This window comes from Crotalus tigris, unplaced genomic scaffold (genome assembly GCF_016545835.1).
Source record: "Crotalus tigris isolate CLP2741 ecotype Arizona unplaced genomic scaffold, ASM1654583v1 scf7180000024302.2721777, whole genome shotgun sequence".
Classification (NCBI taxonomy): domain Eukaryota; kingdom Metazoa; phylum Chordata; class Lepidosauria; order Squamata; family Viperidae; genus Crotalus; species Crotalus tigris.
The window spans coordinates 744059-756121 of record NW_024100474.1 but is presented as its reverse complement, the minus strand read 5'-3'; the positions used below and the strand labels follow the sequence as shown (position 1 = coordinate 756121).

General features: G+C 44.2%; 1 protein-coding gene across 1 annotated transcript in view; it reads right to left on the bottom strand.

Annotated features, from left to right (window-relative positions):
- Positions 1 to 4327: 4327 nt before the first annotated feature.
- The window catches only part of ELAVL1 (ELAV like RNA binding protein 1), a 36328-nt gene continuing 28592 nt past the window's right edge, over positions 4328 to 12063 (bottom strand). The window contains exon 6 of the mRNA XM_039324473.1: positions 4328 to 10818. Coding sequence (XP_039180407.1) covers positions 10497 to 10818 — 322 coding nt within the window. The 3' untranslated portion in view covers positions 4328 to 10496. The remainder of the gene's footprint in view (positions 10819 to 12063) is intronic.

The following is a 12063-nucleotide window of genomic DNA, read 5'->3' as shown; positions in this document are numbered from 1 at the left end:
ATTGATGTACAGTCCCTTGGACAGTTTATTCTTTAGAACCACCACTGGAGCTGCTCGTAGCACAAGGGGATTGTTCTACTACAACCCCTATAAGCAGGTACTATGGAGAAAATCAAGTTTTTCAGATGAAGGGGACTGCTTAATAGACAAACTGAGACATAACAGCAGGACAAGAAGTGGACTGAAATGATATAGGGACTCATGCTTGAGCAGGGGGCTGGACTAGAAGACCTCCAAGGTCCCTTCCAGCTCTATTCTGATTGATTGGGGAGAAATTTCCTGACAGTGACAACAATTAACCAACGGAATGGCTTCGCTGGAGGGTTTCCAAATCGGTTATTCCAGTTTTTGTAGCTCACAGTGATCTGTGACATGTCTGGGGTTGGGACATTCCCCCAGCAATCCCTGAATCTCAAGATGCCCTCGTTCCTTCCAAGACCATTCTTCTCTGTAGATAACAGAAGGGCAGGAAGTAACCCGAGAGCTGTTACACCTTATTCCTTGTGAATATGCGCCCCTTTCCCCTCCTTTCTGGAATGTATAAACACGAGTGAACCTCTTCATCTGAGGGGTGAAGCTCCCACTATGCTTTTGAGGGAGACCCCCTCCATTACATGGGGGTGGCTCTGCGGCAAAAGTGCTGGGCTCATCGGCTGAAAAGCCGGCAGGCCAGGTCCGAGAGCTGGGCGCCACACGGCGGGGTGAGCTCCCATCCTCGGCTCAGCTCCTGCCGAACTAGCGACTCGAAAGCGTGCAAATGTGAGTAGATGAATAGGCACCACCTCAGTGGGGAGGAAACAAGAGCTCGGCGAGGTCATGTTTGGTCACACGGCCGCGGAAATGTCTTCAATGGCCTTGAAGCGGAGGTGAGCACCGCTCCCGAGAGTCGGCAACGACTAAAATCCACAAGGGCTCCTTCCTCCATTGCACACTTTGTAATAAATCGCTGCAGTGAGCAGAAGAGATAAACTGGTTATTAGAAAGTAAAGAAACCCAAGGCGTCTCCAGCGCACAGTTGTTAGAAGAGGCAGATTCCGAGGAACGCTTGCTAGAAAGACACGGCATCGTACAGAGGCAAAGATTAAATGACCCAAGTATCTGCGCTCAGCGTGACCTCCATTCCCTTTACAAATCCAAGTCAATTTTTGGGAGGAAACAATGTTAGTTGCCATGTTGGAAAAGCCAGAGAAAACACCAGGATCCAGTTCAGCTGCCCAGAGTCACGCACCTTGTAAAGGAGATGGGCAGCACAAAAGTGTAGTAAATACAAACAACCAGTCATTTAGTGACGGTTCAAAGTTACAACCACACTGGAAAAGGGACTTAGGACCATTTTCACATGTAAGACTGTTGCAGCAGCCCCAGGGTCACGTGATCAAAATTTGGTCGCTTGATATTGGTGACGCTCGCCGTGTCCCGGGGGTCACGTGGTCCTCTTGGGTGACCTCCTGACAAGCAAAGTCGGGGGGGAGCCAGATTCACTTAACAACCGTGAAGTGGGGTCATAAAGTGGGGCAAAACTCACATCACAAATGTCTTGCTTAGCAACGGACATCTTGGGCTCAGTTATGGTCATTACGTCAAGGACTATCTGTAATAAATCTACTTTCAGCAACCGCAGGCAGAGGAACCGAGCAAATAGGACAATGCGTGCTGTGAAGTGCGTAAAAAAAAATAAAAATAAAAAACGGTGCGCTGGCTGCATTTGTTAAATTTTCAGCAGAAAGTAGTAGTTTATCAATTTTCTACACCGCTCATCTTGAGTGACTAGTCCAGGGGTGGGCAACCTTGGCTCTTTTATGACTCGTAGACTTCATCTCCCAGAATTCCTGAGCCAGCATGGGGGAACTATGGCCCCCTCATGACTCATGGACTTCAACTCCCAGAATTCCTGAGCCAGCATGGGGGAATTATAGCCCCCTCATGACTCGTGGACTTCAACTCCCAGAATTCCTGAGCCAGCATGGGGGAATTATGGCCCCTTCATAATTTGTGGACTTCAACTCCCAGAATTCCTGAGCCAGCATGACGGAACTATGGCCCCCTCATGACTCGTGGACTTCAAGTCCCAGAATTCCTGAGCCAGCTTGGAAACTCTGCCTTTCCCTTCAGCGTGGCTGACTCAGGAATTCTGGGAGTTGAAGCCCACAAGTCATAAAAGAGCCAAGGTTCCCCACCTCTGAACTAGATCTATACGGACCTAGGCCCAATATTGGACATTTCTGTAGATTATGGCAAAAGCTAAGAGTTTTTTCTTTTTCTTTTAATGATCCTGGGATCCCTTGCATCGGGTGGAGTGGGGGCGGCTGAATGGAGCTGAGCATTTACTGGCTGGATACCCTTCCTGACACCTACGCAAAGGTTCGCAGCAGATATTTTCCCTTTGTGCCCACGGAGCGAAATATCTGCCGCTACGTAGGATCAAACTCAAACTGCCTTCTGATTGTGAGGCGAAGACTCCACCGCTAGGCCACCACGCCACTCGATGGAAAAGTCTAGCGGTCCTGTCCAAAATTCCATGTTACACTTTTAATTTAAAAAATATATATAAGAGTTTTATTAGGCAAGAGGCATACAAATGTTCTGGTATCTAATTCCTTCTGTTGCTGCCTAACACTGCAGTGTTTTTTCTTAACAGATCTGTTAAAAAGAACATGGAAGAGAAAAAAAAAAGGAAAGCAGCACAGCGTATCTTGAAATAAGCATACGTTTAAGTTTAGGAAAAAGGGGCAATTCCAAACTTTAGCAGAGCAGCCAGAAATACCCCCCAAGCATTTAAGACTAGAGCCACATCCTTTCCCAAGAATCAGAGTGGACTAGCCTGACTTTAAAAAAAAAAAAGACGTCTCAACAAACTGACATATTATTAAATGACAGTCACTGGTATGATTGTCAACCTGTGAGAGTGTTGACAGCAAGCATGTCAAGAATTCCTGGTTTGTGGCTTTAAATAGGAGGTCCTTCTTGCCCTGAGGGCAAATGGATCATGAGAGTGTAGTAGCAAATTCTAGAAATGTAGTCCAAAAAAAGTAGTGGCCAAATAAAATGATGCTGTTGGTGTGCTGGACCAGATCATAGCCAGCTAGAACTGTGTTAGAGTACTTAGCATTTACAGGGTTAATGTTGTATCATTGAGAGAACTGTATGTAAGAACATGTAGCATTTAAAGGGTTAAACGCCCTTTCCTTAAGAGATGGCTTCAAAAAGCATCCAGAGGCACCCGCCAAGGACAACTGCACATCAGTGTGTAGCCACTCAACATTAACCCTCTAAATCAGTGGTTCTCAACCTGTGGGTCGGGACCCCATTTGGGATCGAACGACCATTTCACGGGGGTCGCCAAACAACGCATTCCGGCAATTTCCCCCCCCCCCCTTTTCCTTAGCTGTGCTACTCCCTTTTATTCTATTGGCTTTTGAAAGCCAATAGAATAGACTCTCTTGAATAGAGTCTAATTCTATTGGCTTTCAAAAGCCAATAGGAATTGTCCAGGCTGTCTCTGCCCTGCTGAGCCCGCCAAAAGTCCCATTCTGCAAACGGTGCTGCAAGTTGTCTGCAGCGAAGGCGAGCTGTCTGGAAGTTTCCACCCCTCCCTGCTGAGCAACTACTAAAAATGTAAGTAAAAGAGGGCCAGGGGTGGGAGGTGGGAGGCCGGCGGGCGCAGGGAGGGTTGCTGGTGCGCGTGGGGCCCGGCGGGTGCCTTACCTCCCTTGGGCTGGGCCAGCTGGTAGCCCAGCCGGTGGTCGGCCTGCGCCGTCTCTGCCGCTTGCCAGCTACACCTCGGCTGGCACAGGGGGCGGCACCACGCACGCGCAGCGCTCCCGGGCAGGGAAAGTCCTTGACTTACGACCGGTTGGGTAGTCCTTGACTTACAACCGGTTAGGGTCACGGCATTAAAGAGGTTGAGAACCACTGCTCTAAATGCTAAATACTCTAACACAGTTCTAGCTGGCTATGATCTGGTCCAGCACAGTTGGTGTGATTCCACAGCAAGTGCAAAAATATCCCAATTTCCATTTTTCCACCAGAAATTAAATTTCTCGTGACAAAGAGAGCATGGAGCCACAAACACCACTCACATTGGTGGCCCGGTTCCCACATCATCTCAAGACAGATGCTCCCCGGGCATGGCTCCCATGCGCTTGCCACGTACTCCCCTCCCGAGGCCCGATGCAGTTACTTGACGAAGCTGTTCAAGTTGGCCACGTGTGAACCAAGCGAGATGTTTGTGGGTGGATCTGGTCAAGCAAGAGGCCTTGGGCGCTGCCTCCGCAAATAGCAGGCACTTGAAAGACACAAGGGGATTCAACGGCAGTGGAGACAGGAGGATAGCAGCGTCATACTTTATTTAAAGTAAACCCATGTTAAAAACAAAGTTAAAATGAAAAAAGTGGTTCCTGAAAAATAAATTATTTCGATATAAAACAAAATCAATAACTTAAAAACACGCTAAACATACAAAAAAAGTTGTCTTTTAAGCATATATACTGTAACAGTACGGGAGAACCGATAAAAGCCTTCCGTTGCACAGACAGATGGCTTTATAAAAAAAAAAAGAAGAAGAAGAGAGAAAAAAAGGGGGGGGTTTACACCAGTTAAAAGGGAAGCCAAGTGAGACTAAAGATGGGTGTCATTTGTATCCCACCGAAGCTAGGGCCAAAACCCCCCCTCGGTCCTGTCAGAAGTGTGGGTCAAACAAAATGTGCCTCAACGTCAAAGTTTCCTTTCAATTCTTCTGAAATGGGGTCTTGGGGGAGGGGGGGGAAAGAGAGGTCCCTTTGTGGTGAAGTGATTTAATTTAAAACAAACAAACAAAAAAACAAGAAAGCAAAAACTCTGCGGAGAGCTTTAACTCGTTTGCAGAACTCGATACACAATTAAGCGAAAAGAGACTTGGTGGCAGTTATACTCTTGTTAGGGGTTTCCTACCGTCTGACAAAATAAGAGAAAATTCAGTTTATACTACATTTAAAAAAAAAAACACCCAACCTCCCCCCCCCCAAAAAAAACAACCCTCCACCTCCCATAAAAATGCCAGCAAACCTGCTTTGGGAAGCTTTTGGGCTGTGGGAAGGGAAGGCAGCCGACACAAGCTACTCACTGTGTGATGCTGGGTGTCCCACTGAACTGTGTTTTCTGTTTATTTTTAAACCATGCACTGGGAAAATAACACAACTAACTTATTCTCAACCTGGATAACTCCGTTAGACAAGAATGCTACAAATAAGCAGCCAAACTGTATAATGTATCTGATTTAAAAAAAAAAACTGAACTAAAATAGCTACTGATTGTTATAACCTGCACATTACACCAAATACCCTTTTAAAAATATATTTATATATATATATATATATATAAAGGAAATAGAATACAGATCAGAAAACGCATGAACTTTCAAATGCAAGGGAGAAGAAAGCTCCACATTTTTTACCAAATGCAAAAAATTGATTTTGACTCCCTAAAATTGCCAGAAGCACATTATCTTGGGGGAAAAAAAAATCCTTCAAGGGGATTCTCAAGTTCAGTAGAGTTTGAGACAGCTGTCTTCACAGAAACATAGCCAAGAACTAAATGTTTGGTAGACGGGGAGGATATAAAACTTTCCTTTCTTGAAAACAAAAATAAGGTCCATTTGTTCATTTAAAAAAAAAAAAATATGCAAAAGAGCTTCCTGTTTTGAGAACTGATGGGCTAGCTTACGAGATTTATTTAAAAAAAAGATGCACCCTGAATTATAGGAAGCATGAAGTCTGCTGGCAATCCTTTCTCCTAAATTGGATTTAATACACTGGAAAACAAAACGGCCCACATTTAATATCAGCATGCATAATTCTCAGCAAATTTATTTCCAGCCAGAAGGGAGATATTGATCCTCACAAAGCAGTGGCTATGTCAGTATGAGAACTGCAAAATTTACTCATTGTTGAGTTAAACTTTGGCAGACCAAAACCCCATCATCCTTTTTCGCTTGGGAAGGGAAAACGTGTGCTCGGCTTACGAGAGCAAACAATTACATCTCCATGAAACATTTGGGTGAAGGGGAACAATCCTGGATTTTTAAACAAACAAAAAAAATTTTTTTTAAAAAAAAAAAAGGAATTTTGGATTCTGACAAATTGGAAATCATTTCTGCAAATTTATAGACAAATCATTTCTCTCTCCCCCAAAAAGTGACCTAAAAAAATCTAATCAGATTTTTTTTTAAAAAAAAAAATCAAGTCTACTTCGATCAAGAAGATATACCTTTGTAAATAGAGTTTTAAAGAATTGGGGGGGCGGGGGGAATAAGACATTCAGCCTAATCCGTAAAAGGACTTGCACCGCTAAATGTAAAAAAAAAATGTTTCTCGCGTGAATAGCTTTTTTCTGCTAACTTTGTCCCCTCAAAAAAAAATTGGCACAAAACCGCAAAGAAGGTATATGGATGAAGCAGAGAAGGTGTTCAACTGCCCTGGCAGAGTTTGGCAATTCTCTGGAATACGATAAGCATTTAGCCTAGAATATATCTTGGTACTTTAATCCTAGGGTACCACAAACTGTCCAATTACCAGCAGCAAGGATTAATTCTTTCCATTACTGTCACCTCAGACTAAAAAAAAAAAAAAAAACCCATTTTCATTTTATACATACTGTATGCATATTGCTGTTTCACCTTTTTTTCCCAGACGGGCGGAAAGACCCCCCCCCCAAAATCCTTATTTTAAAACAACTTTTTGAAAGTAGGCGACGACAAGGCCATCTTAGGCCACTCAAAGGAAAATTTCATTCGGAAACCGGAGAAGCAACGAGAGAAAAAGGCTAATCAAATCCAACTCCCAGCCCCTTGAGATGCATCTTTTAAGAATGGCCTTAATTCCTTCCAAACGCTTGTTTTGGTTTTGTTTTTAAATCGTTATCTGATCAAATGGGAATTTTAAAGGGAATGTGTAGCAAGAGAAAATGGTCCCGGCGGTTTTTTTCGTGACTTAGGGCTTTTGACTCCCAACGGTGACACCAGAATCCTTTCCCTCACGTGTAAAAAAAAGTTTTAATACGTTCTCGTCCCGTGCCGTTAGCTTAGCGGGACTCCTAACCAGAACTCCCAAAAGCAGATTAGGGAAGATGGCGGCGATTGGAGAGCAAGACTCAAGGGAAGATGGAAGACTGGGTGAATCCTAGTAACAACAGCCAGAGAAATGGCAATAAACCCCTAGAATAAGACCCCCTGTGCTACTGGTTGTATTTGCCCAAAGAAATCTGCTATATTTCTTCTTACAGAAGCTGGCCAAACCGATGTGACCGATGAGCGGAGGCATGTTTTACTTGACAAAATAGCAGAGAAAAAATAGCAATGAGAGGAAAAAGGATGTACCTACACCCGCCCTTCCAGTAGAGAGGGCAGATTATCCTCTGTATCCAGAGTCAACATCTGTAACGTACGGCCAATGAATTAGAAAGGAATCGTGTGTCACGTCTGGAAGGTCTTACGGGCCATGTGGTGGAAGCTGCTTTTAAAATGAGAATGAAGAGCGACAAAAGGAGTGAAACAGGGACCGTAAAAGAAATGCTTTGTGATCGAGGTTAGCCATGCCTTATAATCTCCATCGACGTATTTATAATCAAGACTGTTTTGTGCATTTAAAAAAAAAACACACCAAAGGAATGTTCTATACGGCTTCAAAAAAAAAAAAACCCGAGATGTCAGGCTACGTCAAAAGAATCACCCAACAGAAAAAGAGATTAATGGAAGCTGTAAAAGGGGGGGAAATATATCTTGGGAGTCTCCAGGCGCTGGACAGCGGTCTCTTCGGCAACCCGATTTTGTCAAAATGGCAGTTGGGCGTTAACGCCCAATGACTGGAAATGTTATTTTGAACACGGTACCAGGTTAATTCCAAGTGGAATGTCAAAGATTTACATGATGTTAATTTGACCAGAAACAGGAAAACGATGAGCGATTCACCTCGCCATGGAAAACACTCAAAGAGGTAACGTGGAAATTCTGTGATCAACATTGCAAATGACAAGGAAAGTAAACCTTGCCAGGCTCTGGTGTAAACTTGATCAGGCCAAACTAAAAAAAAAACAAAAAACAAAAAAAAAACACCTAGGGCTGTCCAGGAATTAAGATTTTGGAAGAACCACAGAACAAAGGCAGCATTATTAAGCAAGGTTTTCCGAACTGTTGTCACAAATCACTTGACAACCCAAATTGTGACGGCAGCTAAGACAGCAATAACCTCCAAAGAGACTATCTATTTAGCTGTTGTTGTTGTTTTTTTTCAAGTAGGGCCGTGTATAATCTTGGGGCCGAGAACCCCGCTTGTAAAAGGGATCCATCTTAATTCTCAAATAAAGGTGCCATCAAAAAAGCATGAGGCAAAGCAGATATTTCTGGAATGGCGTTCCTTCGCCAAAGAGACTCAAGATCAGGATTCACAATGGACGCAGCGGCTTTGCGTGGTGAGTAAAAACTCTTCGGACGGGGCGCTTTTCCTCCAGTCACCCCAAAAATAAAAAAAGAGAAGAAAAATTGTTATGTATCTCAGACACACCGTGAAGGCTAAAGGCTGCGTGAAGGACTGCGAGGGAAGCCACCCACGGTCACCGTTTTCATGGGTGGGTCTTTCCCCCACCAGGACGGTGTGGGGTGCACTTCAGCTGCCTGGGAGACTTCGACACGCTTCTCTAAGTCTCCGTTAAGTGTTGCTCGAATCCACCAAATTCTAGATTTTGAACACTGGCGGAAAGATGACGATGTAGCCGGAAGGGTCCTGTGCAAGGAGGCTCACAAACAGAAAGAAACCGGCAACATCGCAGGTCCAAAACAGAATCAGCCCTGCCTCTCCACCGACTTACACGAGAGAGATTGCCAGAGGTAACGTGCAACAGGCTTAAATCTAATTTAGAATTAGATAGGTTTCTCTTCACCCAAAAGTACCGCTTGGTTTATAAACCTTACGGATCTAGCCAACTAGATCCTGCTTCAGCTGTAAATGCTTTCCAAGCCACTTCAACGCTCGCCGTGTTGTTGTTGGAAGTGACTGCAAGTGCTTTCATTGGTTAAGCTCCTGACCTCCTACCAATCGGTTGATTCTTGTCATTTTAAAATCCCCCAATTATTCGGAAAAGGGCCGATGTCATCGTTCACTGTTGGGTACTGTGTAACATGGCAAGGAAGGGAGAAAAACTTAAAACAACAAACCAAAACAAAATTTCAGCAAAACCAAATCAAATTTAATTGGTCTTAAATGCAAAAGTAAAAACAAACGAAAACACAAAAAAGCAAAAGAAAATTAACAGAAAACAGAACTCAAAAGATTAAAGGCAGCCTGAAGTAAACGCTGGGGGATTAATTAATTAAAACATTGAAATCTAACCAAAACAAAAAAATAAAAAAAATATGTCTCTTTAATCTCAAACTTGCAAGTTTTAATGTACCTTTTCTGCTGAGCGTTCAATCGGTAAAAGCTATTTGTCAAAACAAAATTCACTATTAAAATACGAAAAAAAAATTTCTAGTAATTATGAGAAGGGATGCAAAAAATTATAATGCTCAAATGTTTGTCAGACCTTCGCAAGGGGATTCGGTTATTCCAACTAAAAATATGTCAAGAGGAGATTGCCACGTTTCTTTTACCAGAAAGCAATGCACAGAAAACACAATAATTGGAAGGTAAGAATTTAGAGGAAGTGGCAATGTTGGGAACTGGATATTTTTTTTTTCCCCTTTCTTTTATTCTTGAAATCACCCCAGAGTTTTCTCAAAACACTTTGGTCCTTTTTACGGAAACTGGGCTTTTAAAGGGGGGAGGGAAACGAACTGTAAAAAAGTTAATTTTTTTATTTCCCAGTTTGGGTTTTGTCTACTGAGTGACAAACACAGTCGACGTTGTGGCATTTCGTTATTCTCCAGGCTTCCTTTTAGTCATTTTTTTCACCAGTTAATTTTTCACAAGCAAATCTCTTGCTAAAAGGGAACTTGTTATTAACTAAGAGCATTGCTGAAAAGTACTGGGGTCAACAGGATTTTGGCCGAGGTCCTACCTTGGCAAACTCTATTCAGTGAAATTAAAGGGAGCAGATGTCCGACAGTTTCACTGGCACCGGGTGCAAATGGTTTCATTAACTAAGATGTTGGGGTCCAAAGGGAGATTTTGCGAAAACAGGACTACTTTAAAAGAAACTTTTTTTAAAAAAAAAAAAAAGTAGAACCATTACGGGACTTTTAAAAACCCAAAACATTTGAACATATTGGTGGCATCCCAGAGCAGAAGACCCCTTCTCCCCTTTTCATTTAGACTAAAGACAAACAACTTTTTTGCGAAAATTGGCGCGCCCAAAAGAAAAAAAAAAATTGAGTTGTACACTAACGAAAACAACCACCAAAAAAAAAAGGTTCAAACTTTTTCGTCACTCAATTATCTATTCCATACAAAAAAAAAAAAAAAGAGGAGGAGGAGGAGGAGGAGGAGGAGGAGGAGGAGGAGGAGGAGGAGAAGCCACGAGCGAAGAAGTTATTTGTGGGACTTGTTGGTTTTGAAGGAAACCTGCAAGAGTTTGTCCCCCAGCCGGTAGCCGTTAAGACTCGCTATGGCCATGGCGGCTTCTTCATAGTTTGTCATTGTCACAAAGCCAAAGCCTTTACACTTGTTGGTGTTGAAGTCGCGGATGACTTTCACATTAGTCACCGCGCCAAAGGGGCCAAACATCTGCCAGAGGATTCCCTCATCGGCATCTTGGCCCAGGTTGTAGATGAAGATACACCAGCCCGAAGAGTTTCCTGGGACATTTACACCAGAAAGCCCACTCATGTGATCTACACCCATAGGAGAGAACCTAGCAAATAAAAAGCACACAACAGTTCATGTAAACAAAACAAAACAAAACAAAAAAAGAAGTTCAGTTCAATCAAGCAAAAAACTCAACAGGGGTCCCAGATTTTTAAAAAAAAAACCACGGAGTGGGGGGGTGTCATGTGAACAGGGTCCACAGAGCAGGGCGTCTCTCGTCTCCCTGCCGTGGGGGGGCAGAGCGGATAGTTAAAAGACAGCAAGGCACCTTTTTTTTGGGGGGGGGGGAAACGAACCAACGATGGGGTCAACCTTCCCAGGCTAGGTCCCACTTCACCAGATGGGTGAAGAAGCACTGTCCCCCCTCCCATTTGCTGCAGAACACAAAAATGGGGGGGGGAGAGAAGGGAGAGCAAGGAGAGGAGAGGCAAGCTGTGGTCAGAAAGCCGAGAGAGAGAGAGAGAGAGAGAGAGAGAGAGAATCAGCAGCGGTTGTGGGTTTGAGTCTCGACATCCCAACAAGGAGGGACGCTGCTGGTTTTTTGCTTTCTGGCTACGCTGCGCTCATTTAATAGGAGTAGTATGAAAGGGCGCCACCGAAGAATCCCACTACTCTTTCGGGGAGGGGGGGAGGCGCTTTCTTTCATAATACAAGTATTAAATCTGCAGGTCACTTCTTTACAAGCAAGACCACATCTGCAGAGGTTGTTTCCTCTCCATTATCTAGATCAGGAGCGGGAAAGTGAGGTAGATGCTGCTTAATCCCAATTCCTATCGGGTGGAAAACAAAACAAATTATCCCCCACCCCCCAAAATAAAAACCCCCAAACAAAGCAATGGAAGTTGGGGTCCAACACCAGCTACAGCAGTGGTTCTCAACCTGTGGGTCGGGACCCCATTTGGGGTCAAATGATCATTTCACAGGGGTCGCCAAACAAGGCTGTCCGCCATTTTTCCCCCTTTTCTTTGGCCACGCCCCTGGCACCCGGTGATGTATAAGTGGTTGGGGGTCACCACAACATGGGGGAACTGTATTATGGGGTCGCGGCATTAGAAAGGCTGAGAACCACTGATCTACAGGTCCCTGACTCTGCTTTAAGGGACGGTCAAGGTCACGACCACCAGCCCTCCCTCCACCTGACAAAGTGGGCTCTGCTCCACGGAAGCTTGTGCCCACGTTAATAAGCTCAGCCTCCCTGGTGCCATCCATTTCTCTGCTGCTGCTGCTGCTGCTGCTTTTACCTGCCACCCACCAGCCAGGCTATCTCCTTAAAAGAGTCTGTGAAGGCGGA